Genomic DNA, 26,969 nt, shown 5'->3' on the forward strand with positions numbered 1-26,969 from the left:
TAATATTAAATATTTTCTTCTTGGTCTACCATAGTTTCCTTTTTCTTGACTAGTGGAAACAGACCTAAATTCTAAAAAAAAAAAAAAAAGAGGACGAGAGATTCCAAGCAGACAATTCAGGGAGCTATGCAGTCTGGTCACGGCAATACTTGCTATTCTCAGCAAGAGTCACAGGTTAAAATTAGAACTCAGCTGGAGTTACATTTCACTCTTGTCATAGCCCACGTGTGGCTTGTTAATGGCTTTAGCAAAGTGGTCAAGATTCATGACCTCTTGTCGTTGCTGCACAGAAATCAACAAGCTATGGAAAACCAGCTAATATGGTCCAACACTTTGGGTAAGGAGTTATAAATTGCTTCTGTTAACCTCCAGAGGTGAATGTGTCAACAAAGGGGTTTGTTGACACATGGAAGGAGCTTGTTCTTTATGACTAAATCTGGCAGTGCTTTTCTGAAATGGCAGTTTCATAATGTAATTGCATTTGTTAGAGAAGAAGAAAGAAAAGTAATGTTTCTTTATGTTGCTTGAATGCCGAAGCCTGCATGTAAGGCCCCTACAGTTCCGGCATGCAGAGTTTCCTTCTGGCTTGGCCCCCGTTTTTGTTGTGGATGTTCCTATTGCAAGTCAGAGTCCCAGAGATCTAAGATATCGCTTCTGACACTTTCATCAGGGTTTCCTCTCTGATACATGAAGCTCCTGCATATGAGAGCAATGCAGAAAACCAAAACCTGATGCTGAATTGGAATGCTGAAGAGTCATGACTGAAACAGCAGCTTGTGCTAGCTCATTTACAGCTGTGAAGGCACTTTGGGAAGTCAGAATCCAAAAAATAAATGACCAGCTCCGGAAGGAACGGGAAATCAGCCAGAGGGCTGCAGAGAGGTAGGTAATAAGTAACAAAAGCCCTTTTAATCTTAATAAGGGCCTTAAGTATCCTTCGAATCTGATTTCTGTTTCATTTTTATCCCAACCTTCCTGCCACGAACTCACAGAGGCATACACAGGGTCCTTTTCCTACCCTTTTATATTTCAACGAACTTGTGAGGTGGGTTAGATTGAGCAGTAAATAACATCACCCAGTATGCTTCCCAGCTGAATGGGATTTGAACCCAAATGTCCTATATTCTAGCGAACACAACATATCTGCTCCCTCAGCAATCTGTTTAGTTTCTCAGCTCCGTAATGGGATTTTTAAATTTAACTGCCTGTTTAGCAGTGTAGGGTACACATGCAATGGAATAAAGTGAAAGAAAAGACTGCATTGCTTCAGACTGCATATGTAAGTTTACTTTTTTAAAAGCTCCCCTGTGTAAACCCTTCACCCCTCTGTCCCTGCAAGCAGAAAACTAGCACAGCAGAGAGCAAGTTGAGTTAGAACTTTGCTTGCAGTATTTTTTTTCATGGAAAATCTCTGGCATCTCCAGTTAGTCTCCCAGGCAGCCGGTATTAGTACAATTAGTGACATGAGGATCTCAGAGAGAGCTGCTGCTGCTGTAGCCTGATCTGCTGGATGAAGTAGCATAGTCCAGAATTCTGCATACTCTTGCATAGGTAAGGCCTAAGCTCTCATGGCAAAGGTTTTAAATGGTGTTTCACTGGTGCAAATTGGAAGAGTGGTCTGGGGATCTTTTCCCAGAAAGAGGCTGATGTCATTGCCTGATGTCATACAGGGGTAATGATAATGCATTTCAGGCTCTGTCTTTCATGTGTCTTAGATTTTGTTCCTTGGGACTGCCCATGTATCCAGTTGTAGGCAATAGATGGGATATCACAGTTGAAGGATTTCATTCTTTTCTAGGCTGACACTTGTTTGGGAAGAGAGGGTCGGTCTGACCAAGCTCAAAGAAAAAGTAATCACTGAAGATGGGAGAGTTATATTAAAAATTGAACATGAAGAATGGAAGGTATTTTTATTTATTTAACATAATTTATAGTCTGTCTTTCTCACTGAGACTCAAGGTACTAACACTGCAAATTAGTACAGTCAATTTCAAGGACATTTCAATAAACAATATAATAGGATATAAAAATGCAAATCTGCAAAGATTTAAAACCAGCAGAAACCCAATACACAGAGTTGAAGAAATGCTGAAATGGAGCATTAGAAATTCTAAGACTGACACAAACAACACAGAACTACCCAGTAGGATCATTCTTAGGGCAACAGATAGTATATAGTAGCACACAGTAAAGTCTATGATGCCTATCTCGTTATTGACGCATCTCTTTGAGACCCTTACAGTAAAGCCATCCTTTCTGAGTAAAAAGCCTCTTGAATAATTCAGTTTTGCATAGTTTTTGGAAAGGCAGGCGAGTGGGAGCTTTCCTGACCTCTTCAGGTAGGCTGTTCCATAAGGTGGGTCCCATCACAGAGAATGCATGTGTACAGGCAGCTGTTGATTTTGCCATGTGCGAGGTGGCACATACAGAAGGCCTTGTTCAGATGAGCAAAGCTGCCATGGTAGAACATAGGGAGAGAGGCAGCCCAGTAGATATGCCAGACCAAGACCATAAAGAGCATTGTGTGTGATAGCTAATACCTTCAATTGAGCCCGGTAGCTGATAGGCAGCCAATGGAGTGACTGTAGAATGGGAGTAATAGTCATGGTCCTCCTAGCTGCCGATAATAATCGAGCTGCAATGTTCTGTACCAGCTAGAGTCTCCGAGTTAACTTAGAGGGAGACCTATGTACAGTGCATTATAGTAGTCAAGTCTCGATGTTACCGTGGCCCAGATTGAGGTGGCCACATCAGCTGTATCAAGGTAGGGGGGCATCTTCCAGGCTAGACTGAGGTTGCTAATGAAAGATTTAAGCAATTGGACCCCATTATTTCATCTTTACTATTTCACTTCATAGGTTTAGACATATTCTTACATGCTCCCTGCTTTCTGAAGCAGCTGGGTTAAAGCAGAACTAATGCTTAAATATAGTCCCATTATTCTTTTTTGTACGTTTAATGCCATGCAACTGCTGAAGCTGCTTAACTCTTTGTCTGCTAAGAAAGATCATATATGTTCAGCTGCTTTTGCTATTGCTATCGATGGGGGAAAGATATGGGTAAGATACTGGGTCAGATATTGTCTTGCTTTGTGTGGTGGTGGGTGGGGAAGGGGAGAGAATCAGTCAGACACATATCAACATGTTTTTTCTCTTCATTTTACTTTGGTTCATTTTCTTATATTGTCTTGGTTGGTTTTCTGTAGGATTCTTTTAGTTTTAGTTTAAGGAGGGCATCACTTACCACTAGCTTTTCTGCACTAATTAAAAAAAAAAAACATGCTTGGTTTGGCTTGCTCAGTGATTTTTTAAAAAATGCATTCTTTGTCTTTGCAAATTTAGACACTGCCTTCTTGCTTATTGAAACTGAACCACCTCCAGGAATGGCAGCTTCACAGAATTAGTTTAGTAAAAATACCTGAATTCATCAGTCGGTTTCAAAACCTCATTGTGCTAGATCTGTCTCGAAATTCCATTGTGGAGTTGCCTAGGCAGATTGGTGAGTATGAACACCGTTAGTTGTTCTTTCCAATCCTTAATTATTGGCTGCTGCCTTCCCATTTGCTCAGATTAGGGACAGACAACTTGCAGCACCATGGCTCAGTTTGATGCCCAGGGAATTCCTATCTGTTCTGAGCATCATGGCAGATGGCAAAGACACTTGCTGGTGGGCAAGGGGCATGAGGAATTAGAAGCAACACTGAGTGTCCAAAGTTAGAACTGGCATGCCAAAAGGTCACAGACTGATAGTCCATCTGTCAGCAGGAAATGGTAAGTCATACATGCAGGTGGGCATGGAGAGTGAGGGAGCGCAAATTCTTACTAATTATGAGAACCCTGTATCTTACCTACCTCTGCTGCCAAGAATGGTGCATGTTCCATTGGCTGATAACCACTCCAATAAACCATCTCTTAGTGTACCCTGCTCTTGAACTTGCAGTTAGCTTGGAGTTTGGTTTGTTCTGTGGAAGGGGGATGCTGTTTTAGGAATAAAGTCCACATAAGGGTTGTTATTGAGGTTGCCAGCTCCTGGAGGCTCCTGGAAATTCCTGGAGGCCTGGAGAGGGTGCAGTCTGGAGAGAGGAGGGACCTCAACAGGATATAATACCGTAGAGTTCAAAGCAGCCATTTCTCCGTGTGTGTGTGTGTGCGTGCGCGTGCGCATGCGTGCATGCGTGCGTGCGTGTGTCTCCAAGCCCCACCTGGAGATTGGTAAGCCTAATAGTTACTTTACAAAAGAAAGAGAAAAATACTTTGTTTATTGGTACTTTGTTCACATTCTTGACATCTCATATGAGGTGATTTCTAACTTTTGCAGGTCAGTTGTCAAATCTCCAAGAGCTGAACCTCAGTTACAATAAAATTAAAACAATCCCTAAAGAGCTAAGCAATTGTGTCAGCTTAGAAAGACTGGAGTTGGCAGTCAACAGAGACATCTGTGAGCTTCCCCACCAGGTTTGAAAAGACAATTTTCTCTCTTTCTTTGGTCGATATGATAGAGGGCATATTAACCACTATGTGTTTAATTCCAGAGTAACAAGTATCAAGTCTATTCCTGCTTGAGAGTTCAGACTTTCAGATCTCCTCCTACCCCAAGCATGAGTGCTTCCAGGCATCCCAGCTTTGCTTTGCTTGCATCCAGACATGACTGTCATGGAAGCAGTGTGCCATTTATGAGACTGGCTTCCTCTTGGGGGCTGTACAGGCACTTACCACAATTTGACCAACTGCTGCAACTCTTTTCCAGGCATATTGTAGTAAGAGCACATACAGGCTCCTCACAAGAGGAACTGCTACATTATGCACTGTTCCTACAGAAGCCACCACATGAACCAGTTCTTAGAACCAGTTTACATATTACAGTATGAGTTGTCACTGGCTAAAGGAAGTGATTCAGTTAATGAAGTCTGCATACATTTTCATATTCAATAATAGCTTTAAAGGGAAATCATATATTATGGATGAAGTGTAATTTTATAGGAACTCTGCTTGTATTAAGAATAATTAACCCTTAAAAAAGAAAAAAAGTGTTATCCAATTAATTAGAGGCACTTTCCCCATCTATCAAAAGCTTTTAAAGCAATAATTAACTGTTTCGGTACTACCCTAAGTTACACCCTTCTAAATCCATTGAAATCAATGGGTTTAGAAAGTGTACCTCTGCTTAGGATTGCACAGGAAATATTTCATCCCTTACTTGCTTGTCTCCTCCTTTTTATTCTCACAACAACCCTGTGAAGTAGGTTAGGCTGAGTGTATGACTGGCCCAAGGTCACTCAGTGAGATGCTGGGGCAGAGGGGAGATTTGAAGCTGGGTCCCCAGATCCTAGTCCAACACTCCAACCACTACACCACACTGGCACGTGGAGTTTCAAGAAGAAAATGCAAGCAGCCCTGATCTTTCTGCTTGCTTCTATGTGAATCTCCCATGATAAAATCTGTGATGCCTTGATTCAATAGGGGTTCCGTTTTTCCTACTTTGTAACAAAGGTCTAAGTAGCTAACTAGCAGGTTAACTAGCTCATTTGGGGGGAGACTTCATAGAGGCTGACCAAATCCAAGGAAAGGCCTACAGTTATCCTGGAATTACAGCTGATTTCCAGACTACAGAGATCAGTTGCCCTGGAGGAAATAACTGCTTTTGAGAATGGACTCTGACATCACATCCCTTCTGACTTCCTTCTCCCCAAACTCCACACTCCCCAAGCACCACCCCCAAATCTCCTGAGATTTCCCAAACTGCAGTGCGCAATCCCTATTCACATATTTCTTTGTCGAAGTTTTTAGTTGTTTTTTTCCTTACCTATGTAAATGTATTGAACTTTGAAAAAGCATTTCCATATTCTCTGCATGTTGTTTTTTCCAGAGCTATGTGATTATGCAAAGGTTACAATCACATGGCAAACTGGTACCTGTGGTCAGAACAGGACAGACTAGATTGCTGGAGCAGAAAATCGCAGCAGATTACTCAGCCACCTGCTTCATAAGCACTCTGTAGTGTACACTTACATTGTCGACTAGATACAATACTAAAAGTAGCTCCACAAGAATGCAGCCTAACTATAATGTTTATGATTCTAGAATAGTGTTGTTGGCTTCTAAGGGTGTAGTGGTTCAGAGTGTGTGACTGTATTCTGAAGAACCGGGTTTGATTCCCCACTCCTCCATTTGAAGCCATCTGGGTGACCTTGGATCAATTACAGATTCTAGGAGCTCTCTCAGCCCCTCCCACCTCACAGGGTGTTTTGTTGTGGGGATAATTATGACATACTTTGAAAACTGCTCTGAGTGGCATTAAGTTGTTCTGAAGGGCAGTATATAAATAGAATGTTTACCATCATCATCATCATCATCTAAAGAAAGTGATTTGATGCAGGGATGGTAGCAGCCACCAGCAAGGTTGGGTACATAACTGGGGCCAATGGGTGTTTGAAGGCCCACATGTAGCTGCCTTGTACTGAATCAGACCATTGGTCCATCAAGGTCAGTATTGTCTATTCAGATCAGTAGCGGCTCTCCAAGGTCTCGGGCAGAGGAGTTTCACATCAGCTATTGCTTTGTCCTTTACAAACTGGAGATGCCAGGGATTGAACTTGGAACCTTCAACATGCAGAGGCTCTTCCACTGAGTCACATTCCCTCCCCACTGAGCTAAGTCCTGAAAATATTCCAGTCTTTAGGCTTCAATTCCTGATTCTCTCCCACTGCTCATAAGACCAGTGTATATGGGCATGGGGATGTGGTATTTTGTTCCCTTTATGAGACTTGTATATTGCTGCCTCACTGCCTTCCTTAGTGTTCCTCAAAGGCTTTTGCTGCCACCGAAGGCTCTCACCTTAGTTCTCTCAATCTATAGTATAGAAAAGCTTTATTATATTTGGTAGGGGTGGCTGTGTGATAAAAGGGGATCCTTTATTCTAGATAAAACAGACATTTTACTTAAAATAAGAGTTTATTTAGAAGTACATATGCATAATGGTTTCAGAGTAATTCATAAGTGTATTAGTTTCAGGGTAGTTCATAAGCATAATGGTTTCAAGATAGGTACAGGGCTTCAAACGTTTCTAAACAGACTCAGTCACAAAAACTTATTTCCTCCCAGTTGCTACTTAGCCTAATAATATCCACAAAGAAAAGAATATGCAGACCTCTCTCAGATTTCTGCACTTCTTCTCCCGCTTTCCCCAGAACAGTTCTCTACAACACTTGGACATCACACTGAATTATTTCCTTCTGATCCACTCTGACTAAACTGCACTTCACTTCACCCCTTTGGATACAGCTACCATCCAATCACAGCATACTTCAATCTCTCACATTACAGGGAAGATGATTAAAGATCACAGAAATAACATTAATAGTGTACCTCTCCTGGGACAAGGCCTAAGTCTGTTGCCCAGAATCCTCAAAAATTTGATCTGGCATGACAATTGCAGCCCATGTCCTATCTGACAGTTATCAGTTCCCTCTTTTCCTCAGCTCAGCAACCTGAAAAAGCTTTATCACATTGATCTGAGTATGAACCAGTTTACCAACTTCCCATCAGTCATCCTGGAGATGTCACATCTGGAATGGTTAGACATGGGGAGCAACAAACTGAAGGAAATCCCTGGCAACATTGACAGGTAAATATACATCTGGAGAAAAATCCTTCCTCAATTATTTGGCTGTATCCAGTATTTTACAGTAAGAATAAGAGCCACTAAAATCAAATGTCTTGTTATGCATATGGTAACATAGAAATGCAGTTCTTTTAAAGTAAGCTACATAACTGGACTATTTACCAGAAAGGAAAAGATGTTCCCTAAACTGTGACTGAAAGATCACATCAGACATACTTGAATTGAATCCATTTTAGTCCTATTAGTAATATTCCACTCATTTATGGACTGGGCTTACTGGTCTGTAAGAGCTGAGCCCAGTGGCACGTTTATAAGCTTTCAAGTCAAAGCTTCCCAACTCTCAAAAGCTTATACCCTGAAAACCTTGTAGATCTTCTAGGTGCTATTGGGCTTGGATCTTTCTTTTCTCCTGCATGTCAACCCAGCTACCTGAAACTGACCTATAAAATGGCACACTGGATATTTTAATCTCATGGGAAGGATAACTATATTGGGTAGGATCCAGCAGAAAAGCTCACAGAAAGACGTGGTGGACGGAATCTTTCTCATCCTTCCCGTAGCATCTTGTTGTTTGTCCCAGAAATCCTCACTGTAGATTGGAAGAGCATTACAAACAAAATCCACTGCTGCAGGGGACACTGCAGGTACTAGGAAGAAATCAGGTAAAATCACCTTCTCCTCCCTCTTCTGCTGATGCCCCTTCAAGATACGGCTTGCTAATTTAGTTAGCATTTTCAGGTCCATAAACCAGCAGGTTCCTAAAAGCTTTCTGGGATGAGGGAAGATGAGCTGGCGAATAACAACTATTGTGGAGGAAATGTATCATTGACCATCTTTTCTTGTAGAAAAAGTATAAACCTATCAGATCAGTTATAAAGACCTCTCACCCAGGCTGATTCTGCACACGTTGGATAATGCACTTTCAATGTACTTTATCAATCGTTTGAGGTGGATTTTTTGTTCCGCGCACAAAAAAATCCGTTCCAAATGATCTATAAAGAGGATTGGAAGTGCATTATCCAACATGTGCGGAATCACTCCCAGTAAGCTGGGGAATTTTTTTTTCTTTAAGAGCCAATGCAGTATAGTTGTTAGAATGCTAGGTTAGGACTTTTCCACATGGCCAATTTACGGCGATTCAGATTTCATTCTGCTTCTTAATTGCCAGAGTTACACACAAGAAAAGGAAGCATGAGATGCAGAATCAAATTTTCCCTGTCTTTTCCCCAACTTTTTTCCCCTGCGCACATAAGGCAACTTTTTTTGAAGCTACTGTTGGAGTCACCACTGACGCATCTTGTGTGTGTAAAATTCTTAGTCTTGTACTGCATTTCCCTCCCCCCTTCCTTTCCCTGAGCCCTGATTGGTTGGCCACCTGGTGGAAGCCACTTCCTTCCTCCCCAGCTTTGCACCCCCCTTTTTCTAAATGAGGGAAGGGTTGTAATGCTGCAGCATAATTTCTCATATGGCCATATTGGGAAATCAAGCCAGCAAATTCATAACCTTGTTAACTGTGCCCGCAAATTACATTTTTATTATCTGACCAACTCTTTGGCATTAGGAGAAGCCTGAAACAAACCCAAAATAACCAAGCATCCACCCCCCCCTTTTTAATTAGGGAAGTCACAACACTGTGATGTTTGCACATTGTACCCTTTTAAGCACAATGCCTGCCCATTCCCTGATGGCAATCCACATTCCTCACTGATCACTTGTTGGGTTTACTTTTTTATTTCCTTTCTTTACAACTAGCGCTTATAATCATGGTGATTTGGAAAAGGGGTGGAGGGAGGTTGACTCAGCTCAAGAATCCCCATCCCAGAACAGTCATGTGATGTGAGGAGGCCAATGAGACTGCTGTTTTCCTCAGGTAGCAGCATTTTAACGGTTTGCTCTGGCAGACAGGTGAGGTTTTGGGCCAAGCAGACAATTCAAACTGTATCAGAGTGATCACAAAGAACTGCAATGGCTACAACCTGCCAGTGCAACAAACATGAAACATACTTTGTAGGTTTCTCCCCAGAACTCTGCTGCCAACTGCCTCTCCAAAATTTTTTTTAAAAAGGTGGGCATGGTCTGCCCAATCAGTGAAGACAGAGAGGAGGGAGATGGTGCACACACTGGGTTCTAACATTGTAATGTTATGATGCATGTGCTGAATTTTTTTTTTAAAGTGACATTGGCTCCAGCCCCCACAAAAGATGGCTTCAAACAGACACATTTCAACATGTCTGGAATAAAAAAGTAGACGCCAAATTGCTTCAAAGTCATACAGTGCAGAATGCCAGGATCCCAAGGCAATTCATCACTAATCGGAGTGAATACTCAGAAGTTCTGGCTTAAAGTATACCATGCAGATTGGGCCTAAGAAGACCCCCCCCCTAAAGTTTACTTGGGCAATCTTGAGAAAGCCTGTCCTTCTTTCTCAGCCCTACTTTTCTCACAGGATTGTTGCAAGAATAAAATGAGTGGTGGGAGAATTATGTGTATCACCCTAAGCTCTTTATAAAATATTGGCACCAGTGCTCTGAGATCTCAGAAGTCTTTCTTCCAATTAAGATTTTTCATTGCCTTTTCACGTAAGATAGTAAATTTAGCAACTTCTTATCCTACCACCCACCTCTCCCCCCACCCTCTTCCCCAACACAGCCCATCATCAAGACAGCAAAGTAAGTGCTGCATACACTCAGGCTAGAGAGTAAGAAAAAAAAGGGGGGGAGGGAGAAAGGGCTGGGGGGAGGTGAGAGGCAGTAACATGGATCTAGCTGAACAAGGTGTGGAGAGGTGAGGCATCACTGCTCAAAGAGATATAGGAAATTTTGCCAGACGGAAGTGAAGATCTCAAGAGCTTCTTGTTTGTTACATACAATTCTGTCTCTTATATATAGATCTAACATATCATTGGCCCAATCATCTAGAGGGAGGAATACGAGAATTCCAGTACTGCAAGATAATTCACTTGGCAACCAAGGCTTCCCTTTGAATCCACAGCACTTGATGTTTGGGGAAGTACCTATAGAGATGTATATAGCCTAGGGGGTGAGGCATAATTTGGTAAATAATGTAAGATCAATCCAGGATATAACATCTTGCCAGAAATGTGCAATATTGGGGCTGTCCTAAAGCACGTGGACCAGATTGACTCGTGGAGTTTGGCAGCACCAAAGTTGGTCACGGGACTCCCCATCTGCGGACATACTGTTACAGAGATATAGCCAGAGTGCTGTCGTTCATAATTAATATAGCTGTTCTTCTTTACAGAATAGGAAATCTACATACTCTGTGGCTCCAACGAAATGAAATCACTGATTTGCCAGAAGCCATTTGCAAACTAACAAACCTAAGTACTCTTGTCCTCAGCAATAACAAGCTTCAAGATATTCCTGTTTGCATGAAAGACATGACAAACCTGAGGTAAAAGGACAGCCACTTCAAATGCTAGAATGTGCACAGCTGTGGGCAGATGCACACAGCCTTGCTGTTGCTTTTGCGGAATTAACATTTCTTTCCAAATTAATGACCCAGACTCCAAACCCCATTCCTTAAGCTACCAAAAATCAATGGGATCACCAATCAATGCATTTGTTTCCTTATTGGCAGTCTAGTCTAAAGTGTTCAAGGGGCATTCAGATTCGGGGGGTGGGGTGGCAAAGTCAGCATTTAACAGACTGTCATTCCAATAATCAAAAATCAAAAATAATAAAAAAATCAACTGATCTTATAGGCGAATGAAAGTATGATAATAGATGTTTCTTTCTTCACTGTTTCTACCAGTCACTGCTGACTCAGTGGCTGGGAGAAAACGGCTTTCTTGACTCAGAATAAGCAATTGCTCAAAGTTCCCTCTTATGTCTGAGCTAGTCCTGTTGTCTTTTGGGGTTATTTCTGGTGCTTTGCTAATTAGATTGTTTCTCCTTCATTTCCAGTGGTTGGCAAGTTCAAGACTCTCTTTCTGTGTTATGATTCAGTGTGTGGACACACACATACCTATTTACAAGTCAAATTATTAGCACCGAGCATTTACCCTCGGTTTTATGTAGTCTATCTTGTATGAACATGGGATGGAGAATTGGAGTTGCCCCTAGGTTCCCAAATGTAGTTCTGTAGCCAGCTGGCTGTCTTCCTGGAGGTCAAAGCAGGTCATCTGCCTCTCTGCCCCCTCTAAATCAGCCTTGCTTTCCTAGGGTACCCAAAGTGCCAGCCTTTAGGTGCTTACTATTATACTACGGCCTGTCCTGCCTTCCTTAAGGTTCCAATGTATTTATATTTACAAAACATACACCCTGCCATTCTGCCCTCTGCAGAGCCACCAAGACGGCCAACAGATTTAAAACATACATAATAAAAATCATTACAACCAAACAAAAACACATCATTAAAACAACTGAAATCAAGCTAAAATACATGTACAAAAACATAAAACCAACAAAACATGAAGCAGGAAGGAGGGATCACTTACAGAACGTCAGATGAAACAAAAATCTTCAACTGCTGGGAGAAGACAGCAGAAGGGGACAGATGAGAGTCCCTAGAGAGTTTCAGAGTTCTCCTAGGTTGCCACCCACCTGATCTCAGAAGACAAAGGAACACAAGGCAGGGCTTCAGAAGACGACTTTTGTGATTGGAGAGGTTCATAAGAGAGTAGGTGTCCTTCAGGTATGCGGGCTCATAGCCATGTAGGGCTTTAAAGGTCAACACAAGCACCTTGCATTGTGCCCGTAAACAGACTGGGAACCAGTCTAGATGAGTCAAGACTGGATTGATATGATCCCTACTACCCACTCCAGCATTCTACAATTGAAGTTTCCAGAGTTTGGGACCTAGTTGCCTGGAGGAGATCTGTATTCACTGCAGCTGAGCTTCTGTTTACTAGCTTGGCTTAAAACTGACTTCAATAGCCAACTCAGAATACATTTGCCTATTGCAAATGAATACAATTACATGAACAATTTCAATTCTATACTCAGTAACTATACTTATTATTTCTTAACTAGCCAAAGTCAGTTGTTATATAGCCTGGCTAAAAACATAAGGGGATCTTATAAGGAAGCGCAAGTTTAGAATGAAGTATTGGAATGGACATGATAAATGCAGGATACAATTCTATAAAAAGCTGAAGGTTATGCAGTACCCACACCTGATTCAAACAGGGCTTGTGCTGTGCTCAATTTCTCCTGAGTATCTGACCGTTTTGCTTGAAATTGTTCTTCCTGTTTTTTAATGCAAAATCATTGCATTAATGCATTCTCATAAATTACTAGATTTGTCAACTTCAGAGACAACCCACTGAAACTGCAGATTACACTCCCTCCGTGTGAGAATGAGGAAGAGGAGGAGGAACGAGAACTGTATGGAATTCAGTTCATGCATACATATATTGAGGAATCGCTCAGCAGAAAAGGTATCTTTGCACATTAAAATGAACTGAATTCTGGGAGGAAAGCAGGCACCTCTCTTTTGAGGTAATAGGACCACCTTTTTACTTGCATCTCCGAGTACAGCTCCTTTGGCCCCAGGAGGAAGTCTCCGCCAGCTTAGGTTGCTGCTGCCTCTTTTCCAATGCAGAAGGAATGTAGTACATTCTTAAATGCTTTTGCGGGGCAGACAGGGGAAACAATTTATGGTGCTAGCATGTACTACTTTAATGTTTTGACCTCTTAGGAAATAAGAGATTGAACCTCATCTAGTCCAAGCAGTGCTAGGTGAAGGAGAATGACCCCACGCTGTAGCCTGCTCTACATTGACCCCAGTGCAGAGAAGTGAAAGGCAAAGTTTCGTCTGGGATGGCACACTCACCAAAAATTGCCCCCCTCCCTACAGACAGGGTACGATCCAAGATAAGACTTCCCAGCGGGGGATGGGAAAAAACTAAGGAGGTGTGTAAGTACTCAGTTCACATTGGGTTGCAAGTTAAATGAACAAGTGTCTACTAATAGGAATGAATGTACACTGATTAGGGGTCAATCTACGTGCTCCTACAATTTTTCTCCATATAATACTAACGGTTTGGATTCAATACAGATTTCCAGCCACAAACTGAAAATTCCATGCTTCTCCTCAAAACCCAAAATACCCTCCAAAGACTGTTCATGGTAGAAAGGGAATACCAGGAACAGCATGAGGACAGTGCAGGTAAAAATCACCCCCCCCCCATCTGTGTAAATCCTCCATGGGATCCAAGCCACTGTTTCTTACTAGAAGATCAGGATCCTGGTACAAGATATTCTTCTTGACTTGTTCACTTCTAGGAGTCCAGAAACCTTAAAGTAGGATCTTGCTATCCAGGCAGGACTTCAGAGCAGTGGTTCCCAACCTGGCGGTTGGAGACGCTGGGGCGGGGGGTGGGGCACAGAGTAATTGTAAGGAGTCTACAAATGTGCACTAGGCATTGCTATTTTTATCATTTTGCCATTACGCATTTTCTCACTCAGTGGATACTAATAGTACAACTACTATCATGTTTATTTATTTACATTATTTATGGTCCATCTTTCTCACTAGGACTCAAGGCAGATTACAGAGTATAAGTCAATGCAGTTAACAGGATGACACAACCAATGAACAATGCAATAGAATTAGAACTGTTGAAGTCTGGAATCAACTAGAAAAAACAGAGGGTTGATTCCATTACATTTGTTGATGTTAAAAATCTCATAAAAAGGTTGGAAGCCAGTGCTTTAGAAATTTAGAAAAAGGTGGGTGTAGTAGCACACTTTTTCTCTCTCCCTCATACTTTCAGTTGGTAGTATAGGAGATCGGTATTGCTTAGGTACCAGAAACTAGTCAGCTCATGCTAATTAAAATGGTCTGGAACAAAGGAATTTTAGACGTGGTGCTGAATACTACTCGGTAATACTATCCAAGCCAAGTAGTGAAGAAAAGTACCCATCTAAGAAATCCTGCCTTTTGCTACATTTTACAAAATTTCTGGCGGTTTCCACGTGGAGGTTTTGCTCCAGTTTGGACACCAAGCTAGAATAGGGTTTTTGGAACACTAACACAGCATCACCCACCTAATAATCCACTTTCCATTTTTTCTTCTGCTTTGCTGCGGTATAGTAAAGAGTGCAGTAGCACCTTTAAGACTAACCAACTTTATTATAGCATAAGCTTTTGAGAACCACAACTCTCTTTGTCAGATACATGCAGTAGTTTCCAAACTTGGTTGGTTATGATCTTTTCAGAAGGACTGCGGTGTTTGTATGCCGTGTGTATAGGAAGGTCCACATTTTTTCAGGTTTTGTAGGCTTACACAGAATGCTTTAATTCAACGTAAGTGCACTCATGAGTTCAAAAGCAGTTTTTAAAAAAGGGAGTAAAATAATCCCTACAACATATATCTGTTAACAAGTTAGCTGAGACTGTAAACAAGGTATTGCATATAAAATGTGTGGATTCTTCTATTTCAACCTCTTGTCTTTCAGAAAACACAGGAAACAATATTGCTGCCATCAATAACAAGTGAAAATAATTCCTGCTACTCTGCTTTTTGCTACTACTGGGAGGTAACTATCATGCTTCTTCCAGGTTCAGGAAAACTGGAGAACACCCATATTTACTGTGACAAAAATGCTGTGATATTCTTTCACTGTGAGAGGAATGCTTTCGTGCTTTGTTCTTCTGCTTCCGAAGGCGACTGTAGAAGCCATATTGATTTGTTAAGCTCAATACCAGATGTTATCAAATCTAAAAAATGTCCACACTAGCACATGTTCAGCCATTCAAAAAGGCTTCCTCCCCCACTTTAAGAATCTGAGTGAGATAATGAAGACTGATGTGGTACTGCCGTCAAGAGCACATTTTCTAATGACACGTCAAGATCTGTGTAGTACTGCAAGACAGCATCATACCCTCTTTGCTGTAAATATTCAATCCGGCCATGATCAAGCAGCAGTTTACAAAGGCGACCTATCTGCTTTCGTTCCTCAGTGGTCAGCAGCCTAGAACCAAATGAAAAATGGTGCATTACAACATAACAATAACATTTAAAGGAATCAAAATAGTCAATCAGATTTAGAACATTTCAATGCAAGCACAAGGTCAAATTTTTTTAAAATGTAAAACCTTGTAATATCTACCTTCATTTTGACAGAGAAAATTGGATCTCAGAATCTAGAATGTTTCCAATTTGAAAGACTATCATTGTATGGCAAAGGCAGCAGCTCCTTCCTGGATCCCCAGGGGGGGCTGTCCTTTCCCCAAGGGTGTCAAAGACCAAAATTCAAAAACTGGCAAGTGAATCCTCACTGGCCATGGTAGGGTGCCACCACCAGCCTCAAGCCCTCTGGATATTAACAAACAAAACCAACTTTGCAAGGTAGGCTCTTGCAGGCTGAGTTCAGAAAACAACTCTTTGGGTAGCTTATGGCAAACTGGCCATAATTAAATCCAAGGTACTGGATTCAGACTGAAGCTGTAACAATGTATTAACTCCACATCAGTATAATTAATAAGGCTTATTAAAGGATATGCAAAAAGCATAGAAGAGTGAACTCAGGAGAAACAAAAAAAAACCCAGGCTAATTAGCTAAGCTAACATACACTTACAATCCCATTCCAGATGTTACTTTTCAAGCAGGTCTCAAGATCCAAATGGGAGATTTATGCTCTTAGGTCCAGAAGTCCAAAGACAGGATGAATGCTAGCTAAAGGACTCCACCCATGGCACAGCATTCAGAAGAGTTTGATCCTTCAAGCAGAAGCGGTCCCAAGGACAAAAGGTAGACTAAGAGACAACTTTTTAAAGGCCAACTGCCAGCAATATGGCCTCAGCAGCTAAATCAAAAAGGGTCTGTGGGGGGGGCGTGGCATCCATGGAGAGGAGGAAGGATACTTAGTACAAGAGTTCCGTCTCCCCCCCCTCCAATTCCCCTTTTAAAATCGTCACAACGAAAAGAAACGCATTAATTATGGGAAAGCAGATGTCCGATAAAAAGAGGCACCAGGTAAAGGCAATAAAAAACGTACAGAACTTTTTTCTGAACCGGGAAACAGCACTAGAGCCAGGGAGAAAGCAGGGAGAGGAAGACAAAATGGCGGGCGCAACTAAAACTGCCAAAATAAGCTCACCCTCCCAACAGGACAGCTTTTCCCGATTGATAAAACAAATGGAACAAAATCTGCTTGACAACATAAAAATGTCGTCACAGCAATTTACAGCGCAATTTGCTGAAATTAAAATCGAAATAAATAAAGCAACCCACAGTGCCAGTAAAGCGGTAGAAATAAACAATGCAACTCAGATAGAAGTCAAAGAGCTTCAGCGTAAAAATGCGTATCAACAGGAAAGATTATTAAGGTTGGAAATGACCATAAGACAGAGGAAAGTTAATTTCAGAGGATTTAAAGAAAATATTAATACAAATGAAGAGCTGCCAAACTTTTTGGCGTCATGGCTAATAAAGCAACTGCAGTGGAATGAAGACGAAGATGAGGCTATAAAAATAGAAAATGCTTATAGAGTGGGATCAAGAAGCAGCAGAAAGAACAAGTATCCCAGAGACATCATCGCTACCTTTCAAGATGGGAACATTAAGAAAAAAATTCTTGCAACTGCCAGAGCGAGGGCAGCTCTTGACTACAACGGAACCCCAATATTAGCCTTCACTGATTTACCACCAGAAGTACTGAGCAAAAGAAGAGAACTGAAAAGAACATCTGAGGCTCTAAAGAAAGCTCAAATCAACTATAAATGGACTAATCTTGTTCATCTAGAAGTCACACATCAAGAACAAATTTACAGAGTTATTGATCAAGAGTCTGGAGAAGCACTTCTTAGAGCCATTGGAATTGACCCCGCAATAGAAATGGAGAGGAACACTCAGAAAAGAAGAAGGTTATCTACCTTATCTCCCATTAAGAATAGCAAAATACCAGTTCGTTTGAATTAGAGGATTGTTCCCAATAAGCAGGACATAATTTTTCACGTTGTGAAGTTAATGAAAAAAACATTTAATTAAGATACCATAGGGGATTGGGGCGGTAGGGGGGATAGGGGGTAATTGCACTTAGCCCTCATTGTCTTTTCCTACACTTGGAATTGGTATTTTATACCAATAACATGTTAGGTATTACCTACAGGTCACCGTGTCAGGATTGTCTATATGTGGGGTCAGGGGAAGGGTAGAAAGGGGAGGGGGGTGAGGAGGAAGGGAAGAGAAAGTCAGGAGAATTTATGGTTGATAACTATCTTTAGGGGGGAAAGAAGGGGGGAGGGGAGGGAAAAAGGATTTGGTCTGGTAATGTTGAAATGATTCAATGATAGTTACATATTATTGCCTCTTTTCTAACTATTTTCAAGCCCAAGTTTATGACTAAAGTTTACCTTTTGTGAAACAATTTCAGACTATCTACTAGAAAGTTATCTTATACTGTAAACCACAAAAGTTTCACTAAGATTATTTAAAAGCTTTGTAACTATTTTGTATTGTAAGCATTATTAACATCAATAAAAAATTATTTAAAAAGGGGGGGGTCTGTGACAAAATGCTCTGCAGTCATTCGCCTTCACAGGTGTGTGTGTGGGGGAGAACTAATCACTCCACTCGCATAATGCCAAGCGTTAATGAGATGGAATGCCAGTGCCAACCTCTCTAAAGCTTTGTCCTGGGAGTTGTTAAAGCATTAGCGCCTGCAGCACCAAGGCCTCTCCTTATCTGGCTGGAAATTGACACTTTGACAGTACTATCCAGCTTCAGTGTCCCAAAAGAAAGACTTCTCTTTCCCCAGGGCTAATAAATCTATCTGCATCTCAGTTAGGCCCCAGGCTTAATAAATCCATCTGCATCTTTAGTAGTCCAAAAGCCTTAACCGAACTGTTTGAATTAAACCAGAAACAAGCTAGATAAGCGAGTTTCTTGATAATCACTTACATAAAACACATTTTGGGCAGAGTTGTATTGAAAATGGCCACATACCCTTGCAGACTATCTGAACTGCACTCCACACTTCTGTCATGAGGCTCATGTTCTTCGCTCTCTGTTTCAATTGTAGAGGTTAGGGGAGAACGTTCTCTCATGCCACACGTGGCCCAGCTTGTCATTCTTTTAAAATAGTTGAATTCCGTCACCCCGAGCCCTACTGTGGTAAAAAACTCTCGACCCACATAATGCTTCCAGTCACACCTGTGATGGCAACACAGCGCAATAACAATTCCAGCCACAGGACTCCAGTTTTCAGCTACAGAATCACTACACGTTTCACTGGGAGAATTAGTAGGAATTCTGCTGGTTCTCTCAATCTTCAAGCGTTTAGCTTCTGGACCTCCCCTTCTATCATCATCAGAAAGATTTGCATAGGTTTCAACCAAACATCTCAGAGCGAGATCTGTGAACATGTAGACAATCGTCGTCAGAATTGAGGCTCTTTTACTCCACAACATAAATAACATATGCAAACAATTGTTACAATATTTTAAGATAATTGTTGATGTTTGAAATATCTTCTTTTCTGATGTTATCTATACATATTGGAAAAGTTTGGCTCATTAACAGATTAATGAGGCAGCATTTTCTCGGTTCGCCATGCCGCTTAACAGCCAACTTCTGTGTATAATTGTTCAGAACACAGAACTGTGGGGTTTCAAATGGACTTTCTACCAAGTAAGTGTGCACAGAATTTCAGTCCACATAGATTGTAGTAATTTATTGTCTATCTTTAATTAGTATTTGGTAAAACTCATTACGCTGCTTCTTCAGGTTATTTATGGTCACCTTTACGTAAAGTTAATATAGCTGTTTTAAACAAATCCCATGCATTCAGAATCAAAAAAGTAACAGAAGAGCTAAAGTCAAAGCCTTCCCTGTCATGTGACCATATGCCCTTGTGTCATTTTAAGCAGTTAGCTTTCCCAACATGTGCATTCACCTGTCTTCCTTTCACAAATACTGATAGCCTGTGCAATCTGTACCTGTTGCAGAGCCACATACATGTTTTCCAATGCCTACTGCAGGTAGTTTCTCTTTTACAAGAACTGGTACCTTATCTGAAAGAAAGAAACCCAGTCCAAATCACTTAGTTTAGCCTGCCTCCTTCTGAATAGTGTAGATACAGCACATGCACGCAAAAGATAAACTACAGGTCGAAAAAGCAAAACAGAACAAGCACTACTGAAAACCTGTTCAATTAATCAACAAACAAATCAGACACAGGATCGTAATAAAAGATAACCAGTGTTCTAACTTGATAACAGCACCTTCAATCCATGTTGTTCAATGCAATTAGTTAATTTTAGGCTCATGAAAATATTTCACAATTATTATTTACAAACTAGGAATTTCTGAAATCAGTTAGAAAGTTCAAACTGATAAATACATTAACTCAAAACAGTTTCACCCATTTTTATATTTGACTTGGCTTCTGATTATTCAAATCTTTATGCTTCCTGTACAAAAACAACTAGCCCCTAAGGGTGCTTCTTGCTCTCAGGGCCTAGTCATCTGTTTTCATCAAGTGATTCTGGGCAGGATTCAGTTAATGAAATTTGTCGAAGGGAAAGACCATCAGGGCCACCATCAAGCAAAGAGTGATAATGGCATGTCCATTACCATTCCACTTAGCCAGTTTTGAAGCCTTCCCCCAGCCAAAGGAGTCTGCCTCCAACTTAACTGGCTGTTCCTCCAGCAGAAGGCTTCTTAGGCTGGAGGAAGTCCTCAAAATTGGCTACGTGGAGTGGCTACGTGGATTCATGTCAATGGCAATATCTGCCTCATCAACAGGCTTAGTTACTTGAATTGTGGCCAAAATTACTCTCCTAGGGATCAAGATTCAGAATTACCCTTGTAAATGAAAAATTGTTGCTTCATCTCAAAAGGCATTTACTGCAACATGGTCATATTATTATTTGCTTCTAGTATGCTCCAGTTCATGGAAAGGGAAGCATCCACATGCCAGCAATTCCTATAAGCTCAGTCCTGTTTTTCTTGCCTCTCCCCTCCTTCACTCCCTTCTATGCACCCACATGGATCACAAGGCACTATCAGAGAGAATGGAAAGTACATATGCGACTCCCAAACCTCCATCCAACATGCAAGTTATTCATAATTTAACATGCTGTCTGAAAAAAATAACTCTGAAACAAGCACAGCTGACAGATAATGTCAGGCATCCCAAGTCACCCTGGTAAACCTTTGAAATTGGCGCCCAAGTGCAAAACTCTAGTTACCAAACCACAGTGACTCTCTGTCTTAAACTGAGATTAATAAGACTGATCCTGCCTTAACCTGTTCCAAAAAACCCCAGACATTCTCCTGCATAGTTTTCTAAAGAAACACTGCTATGTAACTGAAGGTTAAATGAATAAGCAAACTACTTACTTAAGCACAAGTGCTGTATATCAACTTGAAGCCTTTCAAAGCCATTTTTTCTGTGCTTCCCATCCACCTGTATAGATAGAATAATCTGTGATTATAAAGTCAGAATCTTATTTAATATTCTACTTAGCAACTTCTGGTTCTATTTTATCACTAGCTGTTTGGAAACAAAAAAAATACTAAGCAGGATCAAATACCAAGAGTTGTTTATTACTATGATAACTTTATGCCTCTGAAATCACTTATTTTATTGGCAATTTTCTTTTCATAAAATAAACCAGTAAGTATAAGAGATGGCACAATGTCAAAAAAGAAAAGAAAGCTTGCAATAATGTTGTACCTTAAATCTGGTAGTTGCTCTTTCAACAAGGAGGAAGTGAACATCTTTAGCATCTTGTAAAGCTATATCGACCCAGTGAGACAACTTTCCTCGTCCAGCTCCAAATTCAACAAAACATCTCCGTGGTCCAAGCAAATTTAATCTTTCCATGTTACCTAATATAGAAGCCTACAGACTTCAAAAGATTATTTCGTAAACCTAGGAAACTAATTTTCTGTGATTTATGAAGGAAAATAGTCTCTACTATGGCTAGCTCTTTTTGAGTTTTTAAAGCTTTATACACAAGTAAACATCCATAGAAAAGATAAAGCAGATGTATACACACAAAATCAAATAGCAACTGAACATAGAATTTACTGAATAACTGTATTCTTCCAGACCTTTCTCCCATTTATAATCACCTTGATACCTTCAAATGCCATGAGTTTAAACAAAGTTTTAAAAATTCTTAATTTCCACCAACTATTCTTTATTAGGAATAACTCTGTTTCCAAACCTTCACAAAAACACTCTAGGAGCAGTTATATATAAAGCAACAACTTGTTCATCTCATGATAAAGAAACCACATAATTAAGGAGAAAAAACTCTGAGGTACATGGGATCAACACGCCTACTCCTGTCAATAACACAGCAGCAACCATATCCCAAAATTATTGGGCACAATGGCCATTCCATTGCAGATGTAAGAAATCAAGCTTCCCAACAGCTCAGAACTATCAACTTCCTTCCTGATTCTGATACATCCTTGCTGAGGCCAAGGTGATATGTGCCACTGATCTACTATAGCTAGTTCTGATGTTGCCTATAATTATGGGAGGACAGAGATAACAAAAATCTTTGGAATCATAGATGTCATAACTTTCTGTTCAGAATTTCATTAATTCCTGTGCAACAAGTCCTGTTACAAAGGTAGTCTCTTATTGGAGATGGGATTTCAAGATCAGATGACTACATGATTTAAGATAGTAATAAACTGCAGGCCAGTATCTTTTTGATTATTACATCCTTAACGATACAGCAGTTATTTTTAGCTTCTACTTTTAAGAAGTGGATTTATGGTGAAAACTCAGAACAAACAGAAAAATCACAAAAGCCCCATTAAAAAAGAAAATTAGATTCAGCGGCACTTTCATGACATCTGCAACTAATGCATAAACTGAGCATGAACTGTTAAAAGAGAAGTGGTTTAAAGGACAACGACTGGTAATGTGAATTGAGAAAAATAAACGCAGTGATAAAGTCAGCAACATTAATACTAAAGATGATACTCTACCTGCTGTTTCAAATGTTTAAAAGCAGCATCTCCATTTTTTGGGTCATTTAGAGCTTCCTGTAAGGCCTGATGAGAACAGGTTTGGTCTTTAAGAACAGATTTTATATCTGTAAAAGAAAATCTGAAGTATTCTTCTGAGCTTTATCTGACATAGTCACAATCCTGACACTCATATAAATATGTGACATTTGAAAACTTTCTTCAAAGTGAATATGTTTAAGTGTAAACTTCCTGGGCCAGAAATCATGAAAAGCTCAATCAGGTTAATGTATATTGTAGCTGTTGTTCTAGTTCTATCCTCACATATTTCTAAAACTACCACAAAATTTTAAGTATGCGATCTTCACTGGGCACTCCATATAAATTCAATGTAACAAATAAAGCAGACTCACCATTACTTGCTTTTCTCAGCTTTCTAATTAAATCCTCCAACTCTTCTTTAGAGAGAGCAAAAATGGGAACCTGCTGGAGAGGATACAGAAAAACATATACTATTCTTTTCTGCTTGTTTATATAACAAAAAGGAAGTTTTCCTGAAGATTATGGCTACCAGTACAGGACAATCAAAATAAAGTTCAAATAAGCAGCAGAGAATTGGGACAGATCCAAATGATGCAATCACCAGAAAGAGAAGAGCCATTTATATTCTGTTCCCTGGGCATGACACTCAATCTTTTACAATTAGACTCGGAGTCACTAGGAGGAAAATGAAACAGAATCCACACATTAAAACAGATGGAAGCAGTTCACCCAGCTCTAAATTGGTGAACTGGAGCTGGAGAGGGCCTATATAGCTTGTAAACGTTGGCTATTTTTGACAACAGTATGCTTTATTTTTGACAACAGTATGTTTTATTCTCCTTACTGCTTTTTTTTTTTAAAAAACCCAAACTGAAACCCAAATGTTGAGTGTACTGCATGCAAGGAGGACTGCACTAATCACATATCCTGCATGAACATTTACTTCTATTTAGAAATGCATAGGATTGGACTACCTCAGATCTGTAAAAGTCTCTGGACTGCACTAATCACATATCCTGCATGAACATTTACTTCTATTTAGAAATGCATAGGATTGGACTACCTCAGATCTGTAAAAGTCTCTGGTGATATGGGATGAAAGAGTCACAAGAACATGGGTGAAACCTGCTAGACCAAAAAGTCTATGTTCCGAACAATGAGTAAACTATGGATCTGTCCAAGAAAGAGCTCAATCCCAACCATTAAGAAATGGGACTTCCTAAACTTGCGTTTAAATAATGGGCAAGCTCAATCAATGTTATACCTTACTGTACTGCCAAAATCTTGTGCAAAAACACGATCATAGTACTGAAAAAATGGACATTACTGTCAACATCCATGAGACGGTTCTCCCCCCTATATTTATTATTATTGCACAAGAGCACACTGTAACTGACACTTGCAATAAACATGCATATAATATAATTATTCACCTTTTCCTCAGGCAGTCCTGTTGCCTCTTTCAATCCCGCATTAATATCTCTAGCAAAGTAGACCTTCAGAAAATCACAGGAAAGACATCATGTTAAACTCCAGTTATGACAGAACAGCATAACAATAAGCCAATCTCACTGTAAAAGGATAAATGGGTGGGGGGCTATTTATTTCACTGAAATAAAGACAACCACAATGGTCCGATTGATGTTGACAGTGCTCAGGGACTTTGCTGCACAGAAGAAGGTGAACAGAAGAGTATTTCTGCTTCATAATGAAAATAAAAAGTCCTTCCTGAGAACACAGGTCAATGCTAATTCATCTTTCATGGTGCGTTAGTAGCTGAATAAAAAAGATTTACAATTTATTCTTATTCAAAATGGATTTGTCCCTAACCCCATTTGTGCTTTTGTTTTAGCACTATCCCTTTTATTTTATAGGTTTCTTATTAGGTGCTTCTGCTTTCATCTCCTGAGGAAATCTCTGCATAATCCAACACTCTGTCCAATATTCCATAAATCTTTTTATTACTGTACACACAAATGACCATAACCACCAGGATGCGGTGTATCTGCCACTTTAATTCCTACAAACAACAAATCCAAGTACACTTACAGGCTTTGGTTTCTCTCTTGAATTACATTTTCTTAAGTGTTTTTGTAGCTGATCTTCATATACAGTGCTAAGAACCAAAACAGAAAGAAAATAAGATGTTATATTTATCATGTGTAGTTAAATACACAAACACATACACATATACACACTCTATGATTTCTGCCCCCCCCCTCAACTGGCCCAAAGTGAAATAAACGTAAAATAAAGATACAATATCAATAAAAATGCAATAAAAAGTAAAAAGACCATCAAACTAGATTAGCGCCTCTCCCCCCACAAAATTCTCTAGAAAAGAGCAGGTTTTGACCATCTTCAAGAGAAAGGGAAGTAGCCTACTGAGCCTTCCTAAGGAGGAAGTTCCTTAACAGGAAGGTGACAAGCAAAAAGCTATTGCTTTTGATGATTATTCATCTAGCTTCCATAGGAAGGTAACTTGAAAGGTTTGTTGGTTCATAGGTCAGTTGCTCACCTTTTTGCTGGAGCAACTAAGTTTGTGCAGATGACAGATAATTTTGAGGCATTGTTATGAGCTGTTTGTTTTTTTTCAGACTCAGTTCAAGGTGCTTTTAAAAATATGTTTAAAGCCCTTCACGACCTGGGACCCACATACTTTAGAGACAATCTCTTCTTGTATGAACTTGCACTCAACTACATATTTTGAGACAATACCTTCGTATGGTCCATCTCCTGGGGTTTACCACTTCTGCAGTTCCTTCATGGATTGCAGTAGCCCCCACCCTATGGAATTTATTTATTTTATTGATTTAATTTATGCCCTTTCTCCCCAATGGGGACCCTAGGCAGTGTATGTCATTCTCCACACCTCTGTTTTATCCTCACAACCACCATGTGAAGTAGGTTAGGCTGTAAGTGTGTGACTGGCCAGGATTAGCCAGCAAACTTCCATGGCAGAGTGGGGATTCAAACTTGGTCCTTCCAGTTCTTAGTCCAGCACTCTAACCACTACTGTCTCAAGAAATCCAAAGAATATCTTGCCTTTCTGTTTTTAGGAAGGAATGTAGGTATGATTTTTAAAGGGCCTTTGATGAAATTAACCGGTTGGAAGCTGAAGAAAATTTGTATAACATGAGTATTTCATTGCACTTTTTCACAGGTTTATGGAATTTTAAGGTGTCTTGTATTCGTTTGATGATGTAAACAGTCTTGAACCCTCTTGGGGAGATTAAAACGATTAAATAATAAAACAAAATGAGAACCACCACCACATTAACATATATTAAACTTGCTTACTGTTTTGAATCCAGAGGGCACTGAATTCTTTTCCTGTTATTTTCTTCCTGATTCAAAAGAAAGTTTTAAATTTGAAGTATGCAGTCACTCTTTTTAGACTACTAGTATGCAATGCATCTGTAAATTTCTGAATTCCAGAGTTATATATTAAGAACTGGCCCTGCCAGAAGTCTCCCACTGATGGGATGAAGCCACATCTACAAAATCAGTAGCTGTTGCTAAGGAGGCAGGAGTCTAGGCAGAAAAAAACTAAAGAGGTTACACCAAACATAAATCCAATGGCACTTTAAGATAAACAATATTTTATTTCAATACAAACTCTCGTGGATTACAGCCCACTTCTTCCAATGCGAAATCCAACAAAAGTTTATGCTGGAATTAAATTTTGTTAGTGTAGCCAGAGTTTATCGTGGCCACACTGGGAAGAGATCTGGATTTTGTGACGGAATAGAAAGTGACTGAGCATCAGCCCATCTTTATAAGAAGCGCTATGTTCTTACTGCACATTAAAACAAAAAACTAGCTGGGGTCCTCAGCAAAGTCTCGCTAGCGTCGCTTTTTCTATGACACCAAACCAGAATGAGGCTGGCGCCCTGGCCGCCTCTCTTTACAGCAACAAGCCCCGGGCTCGTCGGGTTGGCTGCAGCCTGTGCTTCACCAGTCGCCACTACCTCCAGGGCGCCGTGTTCCCCACAAAAACGCTTTCCGCGTGCCGGCACCATCTTGCAGAAGCGTCTCTTCCGTTCCACAAAATAAGCGCATCGCTCAAGCTGAGGGGAAACCGACGCCGCCAGCTTCTCCGCCATCTTAATTCGCGGCTGCCGCTGCTCCTCCTCCTAACTACACCGTCAGCTCGTCTTTCGGCCCTTCCCTCATCTTCCCCCCCGCGGGAATCCGGCGCCAAACTCAAAGCGTAAGATGGCGACGGAAAATCTCTTCAGCCAGGTAGTGCCGGTGCAAGTGAAGGGCCAGGGCTGCGAGGAGAGGTAAGGGGCTGGCGCGGAAGAAAGGGGGTCCCGTGAGGGCTTTGTTTGCTCGTGAGGTGAAAGCCCAGGAGCTGCTGCTTCCCTCGCTCGAGCTGCCCGGCGCTAGCGGCATGCCTTG

The 26,969-nt window shown here is 40.6% G+C and overlaps 3 protein-coding genes across 7 annotated transcripts in view; 2 read left to right on the forward strand and 1 right to left on the reverse strand.

The window, feature by feature from the left end:
- The first annotated feature begins 248 nt into the window (after window positions 1-248).
- Window positions 249-15,129, forward strand: LRRC39 (leucine rich repeat containing 39). Its single transcript, XM_054979894.1, has 9 exons — window positions 249-337; window positions 671-882; window positions 1,799-1,904; window positions 3,342-3,498; window positions 4,318-4,454; window positions 7,478-7,623; window positions 10,882-11,034; window positions 12,882-13,021; window positions 15,045-15,129. Exons 2-9 carry the CDS (start codon window positions 758-760, stop codon window positions 15,083-15,085), a joined length of 1,005 nt encoding a protein of 334 aa, XP_054835869.1. The 5' UTR covers window positions 249-337; window positions 671-757; the 3' UTR covers window positions 15,086-15,129.
- TRMT13 (tRNA methyltransferase 13 homolog) lies at window positions 14,065-26,729 on the reverse strand. 4 transcript variants are annotated; one of them, XM_054979890.1, is made up of 11 exons: window positions 26,537-26,729; window positions 25,866-25,912; window positions 24,615-24,681; window positions 23,999-24,061; window positions 22,937-23,006; window positions 22,545-22,651; window positions 21,271-21,438; window positions 20,934-21,000; window positions 19,529-19,603; window positions 18,537-18,945; window positions 14,065-15,560 (listed from the first exon to the last, which is right to left on the reverse strand). In XM_054979890.1, the coding sequence occupies exons 1-11, from the start codon at window positions 26,669-26,671 to the stop codon at window positions 15,365-15,367; spliced, it is 1,404 nt and encodes a 467-aa protein (XP_054835865.1). In that variant the 5' UTR covers window positions 26,672-26,729; the 3' UTR covers window positions 14,065-15,364. The 4 variants fall into 4 exon arrangements, with proteins under 4 accessions (XP_054835865.1, XP_054835864.1, XP_054835866.1 ...); XM_054979889.1 differs by having other exon boundaries at window positions 22,937-23,009; XM_054979891.1 differs by having other exon boundaries at window positions 22,937-23,009; window positions 25,866-25,908; window positions 26,537-26,694.
- SASS6 (SAS-6 centriolar assembly protein) overlaps window positions 26,681-26,969 on the forward strand; it is a 29,066-nt gene continuing 28,777 nt past the window's right edge. The window contains exon 1 of one of the 2 annotated variants that reach the window (XM_054979888.1): window positions 26,681-26,851. In XM_054979888.1, the coding sequence (XP_054835863.1) occupies window positions 26,784-26,851 (68 nt within the window). In that variant the 5' untranslated portion in view covers window positions 26,681-26,783. The remainder of the gene's footprint in view (window positions 26,852-26,969) is intronic. The other variant, XM_054979887.1, reaches the window with a different exon arrangement.

This window comes from Eublepharis macularius, chromosome 5, assembly GCF_028583425.1.
Source record: "Eublepharis macularius isolate TG4126 chromosome 5, MPM_Emac_v1.0, whole genome shotgun sequence".
NCBI classification, from domain to species: Eukaryota; Metazoa; Chordata; class Lepidosauria; order Squamata; family Eublepharidae; genus Eublepharis; species Eublepharis macularius.

Excerpts from the sequence above, each read along its gene's own strand:
- TRMT13 (XM_054979889.1), bottom strand. The coding sequence starts at position 26,671 with ATGGCGGAGAAGCTGGCGGCGTCGGTTTCCCCTCAGCTTGAGCGATGC. Across the intron at positions 25,913-26,536 it reads GGGAACACGGCGCCCTGGAG|GAAGAAAATAACAGGAAAAG; the intron begins GTAGTGGCGACT and ends CTTTTGAATCAG. Across the intron at positions 23,010-23,998 it reads CAGGACTGCCTGAGGAAAAG|CAGGTTCCCATTTTTGCTCT; the intron begins GTGAATAATTAT and ends TATCCTCTCCAG.
- LRRC39 (XM_054979894.1), top strand. The coding sequence starts at position 758 with ATGACTGAAACAGCAGCTTGTGCTAGCTCATTTACAGCTGTGAAGGCA. Across the intron at positions 11,035-12,881 it reads AAAGACATGACAAACCTGAG|ATTTGTCAACTTCAGAGACA; the intron begins GTAAAAGGACAG and ends ATAAATTACTAG. Across the intron at positions 13,022-15,044 it reads GGAATCGCTCAGCAGAAAAG|AAAACACAGGAAACAATATT; the intron begins GTATCTTTGCAC and ends CTTGTCTTTCAG.